The 21,285-nt window shown below is 41.9% G+C and overlaps 1 protein-coding gene across 1 annotated transcript in view; it reads left to right on the top strand.

Moving 5' to 3' along the window:
* Window positions 1-21,285, top strand: part of ptprn2 (protein tyrosine phosphatase receptor type N2) — a 120,071-nt gene that overhangs the window by 14,075 nt on the left and 84,711 nt on the right. Inside the window, exons 4-10 of the mRNA XM_061758492.1 lie at window positions 3,235-3,479; window positions 3,715-4,093; window positions 4,456-4,749; window positions 5,316-5,359; window positions 6,648-7,006; window positions 11,014-11,100; window positions 15,759-15,838. Coding sequence (XP_061614476.1) covers window positions 3,235-3,479; window positions 3,715-4,093; window positions 4,456-4,749; window positions 5,316-5,359; window positions 6,648-7,006; window positions 11,014-11,100; window positions 15,759-15,838 — 1,488 coding nt within the window. The remainder of the gene's footprint in view (window positions 1-3,234; window positions 3,480-3,714; window positions 4,094-4,455; window positions 4,750-5,315; window positions 5,360-6,647; window positions 7,007-11,013; window positions 11,101-15,758; window positions 15,839-21,285) is intronic.

Raw genomic sequence — 21,285 nt, 5'->3', positions numbered from 1 at the left:
TTACTTTCAAGTATGAATATATAATACAAAACCCTTTTTTAATAGTTATTTCAATACACAGTGTAAGGGAATTATATCCTCAAGTTGTTTTAACCTGTAATCATACAAAACCGTCTAATATCTGCATGGTATCTGGGAATTTATATGATATTCTTTAGTGTAATAATGAGTTAAAGTGCTCTGTTAGTTCAGTAGATTCTTTCTCCCACATCAAACAGAACTGCGTTCTGTGGTTGCTTTTATTATCTAAAAATGTTGCTGTAAAACCGTGCAAAACCAGTATAAGTAGCAACAACATGTCATATGAAAACTTAACATCATCAAAGGACAATGCATTATATAGTTCTTGTTATCTCTGGTACAGTAAAGTAGCACAAATAACGGTTTCTGCATCTGAAAAACATTGACACAAATAGTCAAGGCAAGCCCGTGACCATGAACATAGAGTACATGTCATACGATGCATTAAGGGGAGGGAAAGCTCTAGCAAGCTTTAATGTTAGCATTCATTCGCCGTGAGTGTGAGTGTAGGCGTCGGGGTCATTTTAAAGTAACCTGCTTTTAGTGTGAGCAATATGATTTCCTTCTTTGTTGTTTTGTGCATTTGTTTGTTTGCTCCTTGTCAAGGTTTTCGCCGTGACTACAATCTGAAATGACTGAAGTGGGGAGTTTGTGATGCATATTAGTTTGGCCTTTGTCTGACAAAGACTATAATGATGCTTTTAAGCCATCGCTGTGCTGTCACAAGTGGAGCTTTTGTAAAAAAATTTTTTTATATATATATATGTGATTTTATATATATATATGTGTGTGTTTATATATATATATGTTTATATATATATATTTATATATATAAACATATATATATATATATATATATATATACACACACACACGGCTTTTACGGAAGCTTTTGTCAACCAATTTTAATATTTTCCCAAGTCTCACATTTCGACCTTACATTTAAACATCATTTTCAGCATTTACGTGCAATTTCTTCACTGCTTTTTATTATCATAATTACTACACCATCTAGTACAGCATCGCATTTTGATCGTTTTTCGGATTCGCCATGAAAAAGTGGGTTTGAGAGCCCTTTCATCGCTACTCGTAGCTTTAATTAATGTTGAATTTTGTGTGGGGGGGGGGGGGGGGGGGGGGGAAGAAGTTGAAAAGTACTAACAAAAAGCAGGCCTCTTAAGATTTTATCTCTTTTTTTGCCATGGTTGTCTTGTTAAATGTGTTCGATATATTGAAGTTAAGGTAGATTTTTACACTTTTTACTTGACATATCGACTTTCATTGTTGCTTGTGCATACTATGAAATTTTTCACGCTCGCTTCTTTTAACGCCCTTAAAAATCATACAAGCTAATTAAAATCGGCATTTTCAAAAGCTACCAGATGAGACCACAGGGAATATTTGAGAGCGGCGCGTCTAATAAGCTCGGCATGCTTGGAAGGCCCACACAAGCAAAAAAGACCGAGACGAGTACCTGAGTTTGATAACGAGGTGTTGGTTAACTGAGGCATTTGCCGGGGACAGAACGGATGGACGGACGGACGGAAAGACATTCATCACATATTTGCATCAGGCTCCTCAGTGGCGTAAAAAGCAGCTGACCACCGATGCAACCGGACAGTAACAGTGGGAAATGAATCAATACCAGAGTCCACCCTTTTATCTGGATCTGCGCCAACATTTAAAAGCCTAATTTGCTATGCAAACATTTTTTGACCCTAACTCCATCTGGTTGGTCACTGCCCCACTTGGTCGCGATGCAAGCGGACTGTAGCTCTCTAACTAACTCGCAATCTCACTGTTTCTGTCGAAGCGAAGACAAACATCATAGACATCAAACGCAAACGTCAGTCATGTTACTGATTCAAACCACTGATGACATCTTGGCCATGTGACCGGCATATTTGTGTCATCAGCGTTGACAAGCCTGTGTGTTTGTGCGTACGTATCTCAGAATTAGCTACACTTTAAAGCAGTAGTCCGTTGTGATTGAGGTGGTAACAGTACAATGCAAAAATAATATTAATAATAATAATCTGCATAGCTGGCTTTATTTGAATTTCAGAGCAGAATCCATTTTAGTTTTTATATATTTGTAGACGTTTGAGTGGGCCGGCACACTAGTGCCCCCTTTTGAACAGTTGGCTCGGTGAGTAACATTCTCTTTGGGAAAAAAAAACCCCAAAACGATTTGATAAAATTGTAATAATAAAGTAATAACATTAAAATAAGACAATATCGAGCAGTTTTATATAAACACTTTGATTTGCAGTGCATGTGAGCGTAGAAGCATTATCAATGGATGTATGTGGCCCGGTGAATTCTGTTAAGTGACCAGCCCCCCCTGCCTTTTGAGCAATTCTGTTGATGTTGCCTTTTAAATCCTGCCAAGCAACAAGTGATTTGAGTAAAAAAGAAGAATGAAATTGGCCTAGCAACAAGTCACCAGGCAAAAAATGTCTGAGCCATTGAATTCTGCCTGTAATTCTACCTATACTGTACTTGTATGACAATTAATAAATCAACTCTTATATTATTATCAAACACATTTAATGATACAGCTTAAAAACCGTAGAAACACTGGACTTCTCATGTGACAAAGAAGCATCATCAGTGATGATCTCTGGTATTTCCACACTCACCAACCTTTTGGCTCATTGAGAATGTTGGCCATGTTTGGGCTATGGTGTTTTTCCCCTCGCTTGGGTAGCTCCATCTGGTCCTAGCATCCTGGCACTGTGCCCCCTCTGCCTCTCTGGAGTTGTGTATTCCAGCTATGTGTTGGCAATTAGTAGAGATGTTGGCACTGTGACACTCTCCCTGAGCTTGTTGTCTGGCTACAGTGTGCGTGTGTGTAGATATCTGCCGATGGCCCACTGCAATGCATCACAATGAGAGGCCCCTCTCATGCGAACTACACTGCCGACCGAAGACATTGATCCATGTATTAGCTTCTTGGAGGATAGTGTCAATCAAAACTCAGCATTATGAGACTGCGTTTTGGACATTGGCTCTCATAAAACTGTGTAGATGTACTTAATGTCCATCACATTGTTTGCAGGATTAGCTGTAAAAAACTGGAATTTTGTTTAATGTTAGCAATACCTTTAAAACTACACTAGGTGGCAGTGTCTTTAAAATGTCAGTAGTTAGATCTACGTATTTATTTGAGTTTTATTATAAACACAATGTCGGTGCTATTACCTCCCTCAGGTCTGACGTGGCAGGATGACATCACCCAGCAGGTGATCTCCCGAGAGCTCTCCAAGCTGAGGAGCGGCCCCCTCGGCCACCAGGAGGCAGTGGAGGTGCCCTTCAGGTCCTACGGCAGGACAGTGGGCAGCAATGCGAGGCCTGGGCAGGCGGAGCTGAGCAAGAACCTTCAACGCTTCCTGAAAGGTCTGCACTTCCTGCCACAGCTCCAGCCTGGAGTCCAACAAGAGGCAGCCAGCACGCAGGTCAGAAGCTTTTAAATATGTATTTTACATTAAATACAGAGGCGTGACAGTAAAAAAACAAAAAACTGTGGAACAATTCTATATTGCCCAATACATTCTGCCTAGCAAAATGTGACCAGAAAAAAAATACATTTGAGCAATTCTGTTGATGCAACAAGTGCCAATCAAAAGTGAGCATTATTGTATGCGTACTGACTCTCATCAGACAGTTACTATTGTTGTGTCGTGATTGTAGAATGAAGGTATCGCCTACGATGGTCCTCCGGATCGTAGTCCGCCAAAGTCGGGCTGGAAGGAGACCAGTGTCTACAGCCTCCAGAACGGAGCGGACCGACTCCCCGTCACCAAGGTTTTCTCTCAGAGTGGCGAGGGCAGGCACCCCAAGCTTAACGCCCCCTACAAGCCCCTCTCCAACCACTTGGATCAGCTCGTTGGGGGAGGTGCACCGTCAGAGTCCAAAGGGAAGCTCCGCTACCTCGGCTACATACGTCCGCCTCCAGATGAGGTCCGGGTGGATTTTGGATCCAAAGCCCCGAAAATCAACCTGGATGGACTTTTGTTCAGGAGTGGGTCCGACCAACTGACCGCCAAGAAGCCCCCTAATGTCATGAAAGGTAACATCCTGTTTTATATCGGGGAGCTTTGTTTACTTAACTGCAGATGTGGGAGGCAACTGGAATATTGATGCCAAATTATTTGTGTCTTTAAAAAGTTTACTCTTATGACGTAACATAGCATAATGTTAAGATCAGCTTTAATGCGGCGCAGGCAACTTGTTTTACAACATGTGGTAAGACTCCGAATCTGTTTACTTGCTCTTTCCTTGCTGCTGAATAGCAATGGAGTAGTTCAGTTAAAATATTGCTAATGTTCATCAGTACGCTAGTAATATAGGGTAATACTAAGGGATAACATCAGCATGCTAATAATGCTCCTGCTAAAAATTGTGTATATAATTTCTTGTCTTCTGTCCCAGATCAATTAATTCAGGGTATGGTGAACCATTTGGGAGGGCACAGCTTTAAAATGGACCCGTGGCTGGCCAAAGACCTGGACCAGTTCGCCGACGTCATCACCGGAGCGCTGCAGGAAGCCGAGGTGAGGCAATCGGATCCAGGGACCCAACCGGGACCAGGAACCCCAGAGTCTGGCCGGATCATGGAGGGAGAAAGGAAGCCAATGACTGACATGGAACCAAACCAAGTGTTGAGTGTGAAACCGGACAAAGTGCTAGATGTGAACCAGAAGGGCCCTTTCAGATTCAGACAAGGTAGGGAAATACTGTCTAAGCGCAGCTAGATAGCTAGTGGCTAGCACTACAGCTGTTCACAAAGGACATGCGTTTGACAGCTAGCCTGTTGGAGGCTAGCAAGCTAGCTACTAGCGCAGAAAGCTAACATAAAAGTCTACATCTTCACTCATTGTTCCTTCTTGTCAAACATCACAAACAGATGTGGCTACCTTTTGTTCAAAAGCAATAAGGGTTTGACAGCTAGCTAGCAGCTTGCACAAAAAGCTAACGTCGCAGTCTACCTCGCCACATAGTGTTCATTCTTGTCATACATCACAAACAGATGTGGCTACCTTTTATTCACAAGTAACAAGCATTTTAAGAGGTAGCAAGTTGATGAATAGTTAGCTAGCAGCTAGCACAAACAGCAAACATTGTCTAGCTGCCAAGTCTTAGGAGGGAAACTCGGTGTCGGGGGTGGTGTTTTATAAATGGACCCCACTGTTACATCACAATGCGGCAAAAGTCAGAAATGCTTGCTCACAGACACATTTTGAGAAACTTTTCTGTTCAGAAAGTATTCTTTTTTGCCCACTTGTTTCCAGGCCAACAAGTTGATGGCGCAGCCGACAAGGAGCCTGTTGACAAGGTGAATTCCAAACGATTGATCTCCACAAGCGTCAAATTGGTTTGGGGGAGGGAGCCGCATGATCAACCTAAAACGTTATCAAATCACATCGGTGAGACATCTAGACCGCCATGCGTGACAAAATTCTGGGAACCCGGAGGGAAATTCAGCAAATTTCAGTAAATGAACCCTTTATTAAAAGCCCATTTTGAGTCACTATTTATCTCAATGAAACCTTTTGGTAGAGGCTCATACTGTATTGAAAAAGTCACAACGTGAGACTATAGAGACTTAAATGTATTTGCAATGTCACTACAATGCTACTCACACAGGAATTACTTTTAATCATAAACATTTATTAGTACATGCTTTTTTAAAAACATGCATGACAATTTTTTTTTCTTGAAAACACCATTTCTTTTCTCAAACATTTAAATTATTTCTTGGAAACATGCAATTGTTTTGTCTCAAAAATAGATGACTTTCATTGACTGATTATTTTTCTCTATATCTATTACTTTTTTTCCCCTGAAAATAAATGCTTTTCCCCCCGCTAAATGTGGAACTTTTTCCTGTAAATACATGAATTTCTTTTCTAGAAATATACAACTTTTCCTCCAAAATATCTAACTTTTGTTTCTTGAAAATACTGAAATGTGTATTTATTATATTTATTTAAAATATTTCTATTATCTATAAAATATATATTGTTTTTAAAATAAAAAAGAATTAGACTTTTTTGTCTCAGAAATATACATTGTTATTCTTGTAAGATTGTGTTTTTTCTTCAAATATACGTTTGTTATCCGACAATATATTTTGTTGCTTGAAAATATTTTTATTTTTCCCAGCAGCACATATGATTGTCTTCTGTTACGATTAGGATTTATTTTTTTTCTTGAAAAGGTAAAACTTTTTGTCTCATAAGTATTTGAATTTACTTTCATAACTTTTTCTCGAAATTACATGAGTTTATTCTCGTCTCTTGTACTCAAAAACATTTACATTTGTTTTCTCTGTTTACATTTTTCTTAAAAACATCAGATTTTATTCTGTTGAGATTGTTCTTTTTTCTTAACAATTTTTTTATTTTATGATTTTACTTTCATAAGCTTGACACTTTTTCCTCAAAATATACACTATAATTGTTGTGTCTTGAAAATACAGAACTTTTTTTCTCTAAAATAGAATTTATTCATTGTGGGGTTTTTTTCCCTTTCCAATGTGGGCCAACTTAATTACTTCTCATACATGTAATGTAGATCAGTCACAAACTTTTTATTATTACTTATTTCTTGATATGTCACAGCATACGGCCATTTTCTCCAAGCTCCTCGACTACCTCGACACGTTCGGTGACTCCTCTACAGTCCAACCTGCTCCTGGTGAAAAAGTGGTGGGCCTGGAGAACATCCATAGTCGTACTACGCAGTCCCAGGGTGCGGAGAAAGCTGTGTCGGCGCCCGCCGGGGAAGGCTCCACCTTGCGTTTGACCGGTGGTGCGGCGACGCCCCTTGCCCAACAGGCCGACTCCAAGATAGGGAAATGGATGCAAAAGCCTGCCGGGAAAGACATGAAGGTGAAAACTCAGCTGGTCCACATCGGCTTGAAGGAGTTTTCCAGCAGGGGGAAAGACAGACATTTTGGATACATCATAACCGGCTCAGAGTGAGTACATACAGGATGGCTTTCTTATTTTACCTCAAGTTCATAATATTTAACAACAATGCCAATAAAAATGAATATGAGCTGTTTCTAATGAAAAATAACTATACTTACTTGTCCAGGAAATATGGAAGATGCTAGAGTAATATGAAATTTGAAAACTACAATTTTAACATCAATAGTATGACTTTTTTAATCGCAATAATATATTACGTTTTATCTAAAAAAATATACAATTTTATTCTCTGAATATTTCAACTTCAATCTGAAAAAACAAAATGTTTCATCCTGAAAATATAGGACTTTTTTTCTCGAAAATATTTACTTTATTTTTTTAATGTTCCATTCTTTATTTTCATATTATGATTTTAATTTAAAAAAATACTTTTTATCTGAAAAATATAGAATTTTAATCTTGTAATATTTAGATTTTACTTGAAAATAGGAGACTTCTTAGCTCGAAGATAAAAAAAAAAAAAAAGATTCTCTTGAAAATATATAAATATAGTTTTGGGGGAGTACACAACTTTGCTCATGTTAGATTACGACTTTTTATATCGAAAATATATGACTTCATTCTCATAAAATTACATTTTTAATTTAAAAAATATGCAACCATCTCAAATATACATGACTTTATTCTCATAATATTCAATTTTTTTAATCCCCAAAATATAGGATTTTTACTTAATGTTAATCGAAAATTTGGGATTTATACTTAATCTTGTTTAATTATTTTCTTTTCTTCTTCGTGTGTCCCCAATCCTCCTTCCTAATAGTTATTTGTTGTTAATCACCACCATTTAATTGCACAAAAACTGCCTTTGATAATGACACAGTTTGTCATATTTTTCATGGGAAAAGCTATAAAAAAATAAATCTGTGTGTTGCTGTGCTGTATTTAATGATGATACTCTGCTCGGGCTCTGTAATTGTTATCCACTGTGTCTTCGCACCCCTTCCGGCCCTCTTTCAAATCCCTTTATGGCGTTATCAAGTGTTGCGTCACGGGCCTGTCCTTCACCTATGTCGCCCTGCAAAGACACCACACTGTGTGGGTGCTGATGTTCCAGGAGTATGATTGTATTTTTTATTCTCTAAAAAGGACATGTCATCGGCCCTCTGGAGAGTGGAGTCTGCTTGCAGGGAGTGGACGCCAACCTGCTTATCTGACAGACAGCTCCTGACATGATGCCGGTGCTTGGGGTATATGAGGGAAGGCCGGGATGTGATGTGGAATTGGGGGAAGTGAATACAGAAGACAGAGAGTAGTATCCCCATGGGGCGGGGGTAGGGGGAGCGCTAGCATCAACAAGCGAGGCACTCGTGGATTTCTCCAGTTGCCAGAACCGCCGCTGAGAGACGTAAACGTGCCTGGAATGACTTTCGCCGAGGCTGAACAATCCTAAATAACGCCGTCTGACTAGTTCAAGGTGACGCTGTTCCACTCCGGTGCTGTAGGTGGCGGTAATGCCCACAGCAAGCTTGTTTTTGCACTGTAGCGCGGCCTGATGGATCTGGTGGGTTGCTGCCGCTCTTTGTTCAAATCCACACCAAAATGTAGCCCATGCGCCACCCCCCCTTCAAAGTCACTACTATGCGAGCATAACCTCTCAACCTCAGTGACTCGGCCAAACACGGTGTTGACCACGCACGTAAAGATTTGCAATCGTATATTTAACAGATTTAGCATTTATGATTGTAGGCCGAACGTTTTCCGAGCAGCTTGGGGAGGACAAATCTCTCTTAACACACCACACAACACAGGATCGTCACTCAGTATCTCTTTGAGGCATCCGACAATAGGTCCTTTGCTAACTTTGATTGAAAGCGTGGAAACTCAAACTTGGGCCTAATATCAGTGTGTTTACCTCGCTTAACTAACTGGGTTGCAAGAAAACACTGATTCAAGCAAAGAAATATCCTTGAATACTTTTCAACTTTGAATAGTTTTCTACATGAGAGCCTTGGTTAGTCGTTGCAGCGTGGTCTCAATACGACCCCTGACGTTTTGTTGACCTTCCCGCCTCTCAACGCATTCTCGGTTAAATCGACAGCAACCAAGTAGCTTTCTTGTGTGTCCTTCTCATTTATTTCGCCCTGTGCTTTTCTTTCCCCATCCCCCCTCCTGCAAATTACCTTTTGTTTGGTCTATTTCCTCTGCGATTTAGTCTGCGAGAGTGAGAGAGAGCGAAGACGTGGCCTGAGCTGAGATGAGGCATGGCTTTATCAGACCGCCATTACACTTCACCTCCATTCCATTTGCACCTTATTATTCTCGTCTGGCGGCGAGGGGCGCGTGTTCCTGCCCGCCACGTTTGTGTACTCTCACTTTAGGCGTGAGAGAGAGAGAGAGAGGATGGTGCGGAAAGAGCAAGAAAGATGAGTGGAGGAGGACGTGGAGGAGGGAAATGGTGGAGAGGTGCATCCATATGATGCAGCCATTACACCTCATGCAGGTTCCATTTGCACCTTATTGTTTGTCTCATTGCGCGAACAAAAGCAGGTGATTTAGCAAGTGGCAGATGATCCAGCACCTTGTCCTAGACACTGTTTGTGTGATTCTTGGACAGTGGTAGTACAAATATTTTGTTACTGTACTTACAATGATTTTTCAGGTGTCTGTAGTTGAGTATTTATTTTTCTGATGACTTAGTTCTTCAGTTAGCGCTACCTTCTATTCCATACTTTGTCAATTTGGAGTGATGTGAGGCTATCAGCATTTGACAGCTTAGGCTTGCCCATGGCTCGCCAGTTGTTGTTGGAGCAGTGTTGCAAAGTCAACAGCTGACACCAAGTGTTTCTGTGCCCGAGAAGCTTTACCTGTACTAACTTTAGATTGTTGAACATCAAAATCTTCAACTTCAAACTTTTAAACAACCTGAAGTAAAGCTTTGCAGCTCGCCAAAGCATCCAATGAGTCAAAATTTTGTTAGCGAGGAGTCACAGTGCAGCGCTCTGGATAGATTTACCCTTTACTTGAACGCCTGCTCTAAGAGTTTGTTCTTTTTATCTGTGCCAGTAGTAACAGGCCGTCCGTTGCCTTGGCCAAGCGTTGTTGGTTTGTGTAGAACAGATCCTGTTCCGAGAAAATTGCCATGGATAGTGTAAATTGTACTTTGCGTTGGAGCAGTGTGTCGGCCATAGCTTCTCAAGCTGGCGCTGAACTCATGTTAGGGACAGAAATACTTCTTGCCAGGTGGCAATTTTTCAGCTCTGCTCCAATGTCAATTGAGCAAGGGATTGATATGCTTACAAAAAAACACAAAGCCTAAGCTGTCAAATGCTGATGACCTCACGTCTGTCCGAATGATAGTATAATATAAAAAGAAGGAAGCATCAAGTGACTTTTATGGACACCCTGTATGTAAAGAGAGGTAAAGTCAACCGAGGATGATTGTGATCTTGGAGTCTTATAAGGTCGAAAAAGCAAGGAGAGTAGCAACATGGAGGAACGTAGCACTACATTTGTCAAAATGAAGCTCCTCAACTGACTTCAACATAGTCACAGTCATAGCTACAAAATGGCATCAAAGTATTACTTTCGCCCAAAGAAAGCGGCTCAACTCACTTCAACATAGTTCCTTGGTACTAAGATGCCACAAAAGGTTTTTCCGCAACTGAGGATCAGTTCCCTCAAATATCTGTGACCATGCGAATCTGTGAGTCAAGAATATACGGGGGAACACTGTACTTGGATACTTTTCAGAGTCTGTACTTTTAGTTTTTTTGTTTTACTTAAGTACGAGAGTTGAATTAGTACCTCTACTTTTAACAGAGTCTTGTTTTTAACATCTGTACTTCTACTTAAGTACAAAATCTGAGTACTTTTGCCACCTCTGGTGTTGGAGTCCTTCCATTCCAAGCACCATAGTCTCTCCTAGTATGCAATGGCCAATTTGTGACTATGTATCGAGCACATTTTAACAGCCGACTGTGTTTAACATGAGTGTCGGACCTCCAAGCGTGACGGCCAGCTGTCTGTGTGCTTTCCCCCTCCCCCACCACAGCTCCCTCACCTCCGACAAGGCCATGGTCTTGATGGAGCGACTCACCCAGGAGCTGAACCTCCACGTCGCAGACCTCACACAGCTCTCGTAAGTACCCGTCCTGTAACACACACCCACATTGTCACAAGTAATCACTGAAGCAATTTATAGATAGACTTGGTAGCTATACTAAATTAGCTACATGGACCAGTATGCTAGCAATGGCCTTGTCCATATTCTGAATCATATTGACGCTGAAGTTGTTCAACCGTTAACCCGATTTAAGCAAAGTCAGCTACAAGAACCACAACGCGCACAATGTCCTTGTTTGAAATTTTGCACCTCATTTCCCTTGAAATGTTTTACTTTAGAGTAGTATCGTCACCACATCCTGTGGAAAGTCAGCTATGTGAACCACTACACTACCGATGGCCTTGTTCAAGTTCAAAACCATATTGTCCTTGAACTTTTAGAACATCCAAGTTATTCAAAATGTTCTGTGGATAGTCTGCTATATGAACTACTAAGCTACAAATGGCCTTGTTTAAATTCTAGACCATACTGAAATGTTCAAGTTGTTCAATCTTCAAATCAATCTGAGGAATGTCAGCTTCGGAAATCACTCAACCATCGGCCTTGTACAAATTCTGGACAATATTGAAATGGTCAAGTTGCGAGTCTCTGCTGTAACTGACTACATTTGAAATGTTCCACTTCTCCCAGCGTGGGAAAAACATTGTGACACATTGCGAGGACTGCACTAGTCTGGAAAAACTTTGCGACAGAGCCAGTGAACGTAGGCGTTTGTTGTTTATCTGACCTTTTAGAGTGTTTGACTTCTCCAAGCGGCCCTAATTACCTCCAGAACAGTTGTGATGCCTCTTCTGTATTCAAAACACTGCCTCTGTCTCTGTACGTCTCATCAAAGTAAAAGAACAGTCAACCCATCAAATCCTTCTCCATTAGAGTCAAAGAGTAAGTGGAGGCAGCGGATGTGTGGATAGCGTTGGCTGCAAATAGAGAAAGTTGTTCAGCGGGAGGCGGTTAATGTATTCACAAGCGGCCAAACTGTCCTTGAACCCGCTCAGGTTTGCGCCAGTACCACGGCTCCGCTGTGCGTCTGGCGTCAAGCCATGTAGGCGGCAGACGAGACGCAAATACAACAAGAAGCAGCAGCATCCTGGTGGATACAGTATGTAAGAGATGGTGGTATCGTTGATATGCTGACTTTGATGGCCTTGGGAACCGCACTCTATTCCATCAGTCTGTGTTGTAGGTGTACATATAGTACATACATACAGTATAGTAGTACAGCAATACAGTAATCGTATATACCTGTATATATTGCAATCCCCCGGCAACAAATGGTTGTTGGTCCACGGCTGAAAACGTCCGTCTGTAAGCCATTTATTTTTAAGGGTAATGTTGTAAGATAAGTTTGAAATTCTTATTATGTTTAGAGATCATAGTTTGTGGTAGATTTATGGTTTAAACTATTAACATAGGCAATTATCAACATTTTGGGGGGGTGGGAGTTGTCAATTACTTGGTTTTCAGCTTTTCGCAAAAGGCTTGTTCCCGAGCCTCCCTAGTTCATTGTGTGCTGTTTGTCACCTCGAGGATTTTTCTCTAATAAAACAGCCCAAGATGCTATAACCACTCTGTATCCAATGCATTCCTGCCAAATCTCTCCTTCATGACCTCGAAACAAATTCCACCAAGGAGACTCTTGATCTTTTTACGTTCAAGCTTCCAATTTATTTGTGCCGAGCAGGAACACCGGGACATGTCATCAGGCCGGCACTGATTGAGTTAATCCTGTTATTACAGCTGCCATATCACATCACCGCTAATCAACCCTGATGCTAACGCATATGATGAGCGCTATCTGTATACTGATGAGGAGCCCGTGATAAGGCCAGATGTGGCTAAGGCATTCACATCCTCTACACAAGTACCGATTACTACAATAGTAAAAAATAATGTTGTTTTTTTTTTAAATGGGTCATATGTATTCTCCAAAACCAACTTCTAGTATTTGTGATGTAATATTGTCTCAGTAAATATGTGAAATATGTATTAATATGGTGCCTCAGTAAACATGTGAAATATGTATTAGAATCGTCCACGCATTCCTGAGTTGCAGGCGTTTTTCTGCCGAGAAGCCAGAAATCAGGTAATTCTTATTTCTCGAGCTTATCTACATCACTAGCGACGATCCTCGCCTTCCCATTCCGCTCCCGATCCAGCGCTGTCTCCATAACAAACAAGTCTGCTCTCACAAGTGGGTCTTCTACCTGGAAGCAACCAGTCAGAGGAAAGTAGGCACCCTTAACCAAATATGGATACAAGCGGATACAAAACTGGGTCAAACAGAAGTAGCTGTCAGAGGGGCCTATTCTGGGCACTCGTATGACAAAACAAAGGTCTTTTTTTTTAAATGAACTTGACACTTTTATACTAAGTCCATGTTAGAGAGTCACTCTATGGAGGTCTAAATAGCCAAAATACCGAACCTTCAAAAGGAAGCGCTGCCGTGAAGGATGAAAATCTGCCTGTAAGTAACCCCCCCAAATAAGTTCATAATTGCCTATAGATGTCACAAGATGTTGACAAAGCATGACCTTTTCTCAGTGAAGCTCCTCAACTAACTTCAACAAGTTTGGTTCTCACCAAAATGGCACAAAAACAGCAGAACAGAAGTGGTTTTTTGTTTTGTTTTGTTTTTTTGCAAAAACAGATAGGTTTCCTCCAAATCTTTGCTAGCAAGTCAAAGCATCACTCGTATCTAAAGGCACAACTGTACTTTGTTACTTCGCACCAGTGGATTTGCCGGCTTCATATACACCTCAACCGCAGTCTATTAAAGCTGTAAGGATGGCAAACTTAGAAGCGGACATACAAAAGATAAATGGAGAAAATGTCCTCCTTTGTTGCCCAAAACCTTGGCTTCCTATCCTCTAATGAAAGACCATTGGAGTCGAAATAGCCCAGACGGAGGACGCGCTGTGACGTGAGCTCATTGTGCCGCTCGCCATGGGGACACGGCAGGTGAGGTTTTGAAAACGTCGCCCAGTCTGAATATGCTAGGGAGCTGGGTCAGAGCGCACCGCCCCGCTTTTCCGCACCAGCTCTTTCTCTAAAGCCCCCACGCCCCCTGCCAATAAGGAGTCGGTGGGAGAGATGCTGAAATGTGACAAACAAGCCAGGCGGATATTTTGATGAAGAAGCTGGAGTTTTAAGATAGTCGTGCCTGCAGTAATCATTTTTTTCACATTTTTTTTCATTTTTTATTTTTTTCAAGAGATGATTGACTGAGGGGGGATATGAGCTTATTTTGAGATGACGTAAGGGCTTTACCCAGCTGAGGCACTAGGGGGAGTGGGACACACAATTCCAAGCACCAGTCTGCACATACACACACTTAATCACATCCCACCAGCAGAGCTAATATGAAGTCCATGCTTACACATCAGATAACAGAGGAGAAAGTGTGAAGTCCTCTAGATAGCTTATCATCCTTGACTCCAACCCCCACCCCAATCCACGCACCACCACCACCTCGCCATGCAACAACGTGCTTGTGTTTCACCCTTTACTTCATTTCAATGGAGTTTGGAAGGAAAAGGAATCACTTCAATTTGAGATACACTGAGATCTGCGGCTAAGGGGAACGGAGGCTGGGGTAAAGATTGTGGAAATATTGACATTTACGAGAGCAAACAGTACCCAGGTGAAGCATTAGAGAAGGCCATTTTTTCCCCTTAGAACTGTGCGTCTGTGTGTGAGGGATGGTGTTCACAAATCACTGCATGGCTGGGTCCAGCTGTCCGAAGTATTGGCTCATATTTTGCTCGCAGCACTGGGTGTCTGCAGGTGACCTGACGGTGGAAAGAGTTTGTGTCATAGAACTCCAGTGGTTATCAGTGATGCAGTCCGACAGGAAGTACTTGGGATGCAAGTTTTCCGAGGTTTGAAGTACATATGCTGTGTAGTAGAATTGTTGAAGTTTACTAAACATAAAACAAAGAGAATTGCACGTGCGTTTAAAACAACGACATAGCCTTGCCTTCAGAAAGTATGTTTAGCAAAAAAATGTGTTTTATTCGTTTCCTGACCACGCTCGGCACGCAAAACATTTGTATCTCAAATTATCTTCCCTCATTGAAATGAATAAAAATGCCATTAATCTGTTCCACTCTCCCCCCCAAAAATTGCAATGATTTTTAATGAGAAAAATTTCACTCTATAATATTATACTTTATATAACATACAGTAATGACCTAAGAATTAAACCGTTTTTGCTTTTTCCGGTTCGGCCAGGTCCCGATCCCCCTCGAATAGCAGGGGTCCACTGTAGTTTCATTTGGGATTTTACCATGTTTTCAAATGTAATGCACATCCAGCAGACACACGTTTTCCTTTTTCTATTATCCCTGTGCACCGCAGGGAGTTCTTACACTCCGAGAGCACGGTTGTTAGCCTTAACTTGACGGCCAAGCTCGGGGACCTTTAAACATTTATTCTGCTCCAGGGAGTGATGGGTCCGCTGCCAACTCCTGACCGGACAGTGAAGAGTAAGTGCAGAGAGTGGATATACATAGACACGTTCCTGAGGGTTAGATGGAGCCAAGTTACTTAGCTTTTTGCACAGTCACAGGAAAGCTGAACTTGAGACCCAGTTCTCTCCACACAGAAACATTTTATTGATATTCCTCGAGGTCAAAGCTGAAATACAATCGGCAGTTTTGTTTCTTTTCCTGCAGTGTTCTCGGCCCGGCGTTGACTTTTCGAGTCGGCCCCAACCCCGCCAATGTAACCGCGGCAGATCTGGTCCAAGTTGCAGGTAAGAGAGCGGCCTTTTTATCACCTACTACAGCACATTTGTCATCTCATTTTTCCCAGCGTCAAATTGCCGCTCGAGCAAATGAGAACACAGATTAGTCTCTCCTGATACGGCCTCCTTGTACAAGTTGTAACCCTGATCGTCGACGATTATTAACACTGCGGTGACAGATGACCATCCATTACCGAGGAGTCACGTCCACTCTCCACATATTGGCCGTGTTAGGAACACATTATTTGCTGTCTTTTATTAAGATGAATAGAAGGATGTAGAAAAGAACTGGTTGCTATACTGCAAATATGCAAATCTAACCTATGTCAAATCAAGGCAAAATATGACACTGAGGACTAGAGTGGGCTAAATCCATTATCATTTACAAGTTAAGTGCAAAAAAATTCATAGAGATGAATACTGTCTTGTAGATGAATACTGGTCAAAATCAAGGTTTTGTTTCAATTTTGACATAAAGGGGGGCAGTCCATTGTTGTACACTTTGGTGGTTTAGAATGTTATTTATCATCTTTCATGAAATATTGATAGATTTGATGGATGTTTGGATGTAGACCACTATTGCACAAAAAGAGTGGCAGCCATTTGGCAACAGACATAAAACTTTAAATAATTCCCACAAAAGGACATAAAGATACCGTTATTTGTGCGGTATGCTATTTTGGTCATCTCAAGTACTCCAAACACGATAAGAGCAGTTAGCACACCCATCCATCCATCCATCCATCCATTTTCTGTACCGCTTTATCCTCACTAGCGGGCGTGCTGGAGCCTATCCCAGCTATGTTCGGGCGAGAGCCATGTTCTCCCCACGCAGGCACGGGGAGAACATGAAAACGCCACACAGGCGGGGCAGGGATTTGAATCCCGGTCCTCAGAACTGTGAGGCAGATGTGCTAAGCAGTCGGCCAGCGTTCCGCCGTAAGCACACCCTCCCAATTAAATGTGTGAGATCGCTCACATTTTGAAAAACTGTTAAAAATTGGTATGAGTGTACCAATGCCGCTTAGCCCGACATCTCACAACAGCTTTTGGTCCCTTCAGGGCCTCCGTCCACTCCCTTGAGCCAAAACAAATCAGCGTGGGAATGTAACACATCACCTCACATTTGTTATTATGTATTTTTACACACACCATGTAAAAATCATGTTAAAAAAACAAAACAAAACATTTATGTATGATGATAGAGATTTGTTGGTGAGCTTTGGTTCACTGTGTTTATGTGAAGTCTCAAATAAATTACAGATACATTTACTTCCGTTATCTTTTATTTCAACAAAATGGAGAAGATGTATAAATTAAAATGTAACATTTGCCAGCCAATGTTTCTCAGAATTGCAAAAACCTAACAGTGGTGTTTCAAATGTGTTTCTTCATAATAACGCTTACAGGTGATTGTTTCAGTTATTACGTTTAGCCAGGTTGGGGTTTGGCATCACTGGCGTTACAGTAAATAGGTATTCATTGTGCTAGTGAGAGGAGAAATGAGGAGGAGCTGCGCTCACCTAGTACTTTTTCATGCTATCCTCGGTCTCCTCACATGAAATCTGTCAGCTTACAATGGCGAAGTAAATACGGGGTCCACCCTCTCCAGTTGTTTGTTGGCATGACTCTTTTCAACTGTGTTCAATATGCTGTGGGTTTTCCGCAGTACGAAAAGCGGCATTCGTCACAACATTTTCCTCAAATTCTTTCTTTCTCTGGCTACCCCCCTTCTCCGGTTTGATGGACTTTGATGCGTGTAGTGAGCGCTAATGAAAGGCGTGAGCGAGGCTGAAATGTCAGCCCAAATGTTAAGTCAACATGATCGTCCGCCTGACCCGTGTTGATGAATTATGAATCTGGGCCCACCTGAATAGCAATTGGTAACCATTCAAACTCACTCCAGCTTCTAATTGGTCATCGTTATTCACAACGGATGTGAAGCCTCGACAAGGATGAAATATTAAATGGCAACATTTCTGCCCCAGCTGACCTAAAGATCAAACCATCCCAGAGCTTCATTTCCTGTCTACCTTACCGCCGCCACCATCACTGTGAAATAGAGCGGACTTCCCACCCAACCCCCTTTCATATTAGCAAAGATACAAAGTGAATAAACGGTTCAAATCCTGCTGTTGCATCAGGGCTCAGAGTATCTGCTCGATGATGACTCGAACGCAACATGGCGACAGCATGTTCTTTCTGTTTGTGTGTGGGTGCGGGTGTGTGCGTGTGCATGTGCGTTTAGTTAAAGTGGTTACCAGGTTGTGAAGCAACAGCATGCTTTAAGTGGAATCTGAAAATCAAACTGACGCCCACATGCAGCGGCCACCTGGGTAATCCCGGCTGACCTTTGCCTTATGTGTGACTGTGCATAAATGACATGGCCTCCTAATGAACTCATCAAAACCCCATGCTGCATTCTGGGATCAACCTGCTGCTGGGAGCCCTCGTAGCATGCCTTATTACGGTCATGGAACAGCAAATATCGTCTTTCCAGCTCCACAAGCGCTGAAACTACTGTAATCAGGCAGTTATCAGGAGAGTAAACCATGCTTTATTGTATTTCTGTACAGGCGACATCATCTTCACCGATGATTGTGAAGCAATACTTGAGAGAGAGAGCCTTACGAAATTTTATATTTTGCATGATTTCAATGTTTAGCTAGAGGAATAATTTTCTAAAAATGTCTACTAACTTTACTCTTGATGCAATGCACAACACGGAATATTCTCATGAGTCTTGACATTTTGGATAAATCCAAAATGTAGCTTAACTTAGTGCAGTTCTTCAGTGTATGTGGCTCTCCTTAGAACGCTCTACTTTATGCTTACAGTAGCACAGTAGACACATTTCCTAGTTTAGCAGGTTGGGGTAATGCATCACGCCATCCGGACGTTAAATATGAATTCATTGTGTTAGTGAGAAGAGATGCGAGGAGGAGATGCACTAATTTAAGAGAAAGATGGCCAAATTTGGCCACTGATAACACAGAGAAACATTTATGAATTGATTAGTATTTCTACAAATTAAAGATAGTGGTAGAGAGAGAGAGAGAGAGAGAGAGAGCTACAACTACTCATGAAAGAAAATCATATTTGACTAATGTGTAATCTCCAATTGTGTCTGTGCCGTTTTTTTCAAAATTATTTTTCCAAATCTGGGCCATGCATTGTATCCAATTAAGACGATACCTTGATGCACGTTTTTTTCCTCCACTTATCTAGTATGTAATAATCACTAACAACAGTCCTACCCCATTTCCTATTGTATTGCTCCTATTCCTTCATTCACCCATTGAAATTGTGTCAGTCTTTGTCCTATGAGAGTAGCAAGGTGCGATATCATGTATAAAACATTTATATGTGGTACTTAAATTCAATGTAGAGTGTTTTTCAGACCTTATAGACCTATTAGCGCAATGCTTCTTTTTTTTATACCTGGCTAATTTTCTGCAGTTTTGCATAGGTGTATGTTCTGCTACAGAAACACATTGTATGTGTGTGAACCACCACTGGTACTACCTTGACTGTACCCGGCATTGTCTGACGGAGGTTAATATGGCTCCGCCGCATACTGCTGTCCATCTATCTGCCCATCACTTTCCATTTGATGTGCTCAATGCCCCATTGAAAAGACGAGACAAAGAGACTCGGTTGAAAGGCACGGACAGTATTGAGGAGATTTGATAACTCATTGAAAAGCATCTTTTGGGCAGCAGGTTCTTAGCGGCTGCGTTGGTGAAAGGCCTGCTGGGAGGTCTGACTGTATTAGCGGAGGTAGAGGCTCTTGTGTTCTGCTCAACTGGAAAACCGCAGGACAAAGGCGCACGTTGCCTAATCCCTGCTCGGCTGCAAAACAAAAGGGAAAGCTGCCGCTTTATCGAAACTACAAGGTGTTGTGTGTGTCTGTGTGTGCGTTTTGTTTGCGTGAGATTTTTATTTTTGCGCAGCTGTGTTCATACTGTGCCATAAAAATGTGTTATTTCAGCACCCTACTGTTATACTCTTGGACTCTAGGCTTGTTCTGTCTCGCTATGCTTCATGTGTCAGCCGCCATGTTATAAAATTCCAGGTTGGGCTTTGCTTCCTCTACACACTGGAATTCACCTCGCCATTTCTTCACATTGAATGCTTCACAGTGCATTTTACATCGTGACCAAGAAGGGCTTCAAATTGTGTTCTTCTGAAGCTAATTTCAAAGCCACGCACTACCTTCAACACCCCGACAGAGTTATTTGCACACCCTACAGCGAAGTAGCGGGTTACCAGGCTAATGTCATACTAGCCCAAAAGCGAGCGATTCCGCGGATCATCATCGGGGTCTTCCAAATAGTCACCGCCTCACCGGGTTTTGTGTCACGTGTGCGTCCACGTAACAGCAGTCTAGCGGGCTAGTGAGCGGACAGGCTGTCAGGTTTTCTGGGATGATGGCACTCGGTACTTATATAGTGGGGAAGGGCAGACTCATGCCAGAAAGCCCAAGTGCATACTTGGACTTGGTTTTAGCCACGCCCCAAAAATACAGACAGCTGTTTAACGCTATATCTCAGCAATTCAGTACGAAATTGTTCTTAGACTTTGCACGTTTTCAGCGTTTATCTTACAACATATTAATGTATTTAGAAATAAATGACTGAAATCCCTTTGAACCGTAGATATACCACAAACTGTGACCCCAAAACACTTCCACAGTATATCATTTAAAAATCATCTTAAAACATTACCCTTAAAAATAAATGGCTTACAGATGCTTTCATTTTGAAAAAATGCACCGGAAGTGCACATTTGTCACCTTCGCAACCCACAATAAAAACGAATTATCAAGCAACAACAAGACCTCAGTCATTTGGTAGCTTGAACTTTTTCATAGCCACTCAGCAGAGCAAAAACATACACCTGCGATGAACACTCTGTAACTTCAGCTAACAAACCAGGCTAAACTCAGCTCCTCCCTGAGATACAAAGAGGATAGGTTCTACAAAGAATGCAAATGTCAATTTGTGAATAACGAAGCGCGAATAGGTGTGGGCTCACTGTATTACGGTACTCTCTCATTGGGTGGAGGGCATTTTCTTTTCCTAATGGTCAGTGGATTTTCCATCACATGTAATTTTTTAGGAACACGTCTTTCTGCCTGTTTGAATAATAAGATCACTCTCACGGATCTCTTTTCTGTCGTCACCGAAGTGTGAGGAAGCAACACGGCGGAAGACATTGTCTGCATCCATGTCTCTGCCTGCCTCCATGGGGTGACAGCCGTGTGTCAGGGTCTCTTGCTCTCTTGCTCCAGATGGCCCAGCCGCTTGCTCTCGGGGTCCCCTTGGCTCTCAGCCTTCATTGACCGGGGGCCGGGGTTCTCACGGCCCGGGGGCCCGCAGACTTATTGCCTTTGTGGCCTCTGAGGGGCTCCGGGGTCGCCCGGGCGTGACAGCCGAGACAAAAGAAGAATCCTC

Source organism: Phyllopteryx taeniolatus, chromosome 20 (genome assembly GCF_024500385.1).
Source record: "Phyllopteryx taeniolatus isolate TA_2022b chromosome 20, UOR_Ptae_1.2, whole genome shotgun sequence".
Lineage (NCBI taxonomy): Eukaryota > Metazoa > Chordata > Actinopteri > Syngnathiformes > Syngnathidae > Phyllopteryx > Phyllopteryx taeniolatus.
The sequence above is the reverse complement of the archived record's forward strand: the minus strand, read 5'-3'. Positions and strand labels throughout refer to the sequence as shown.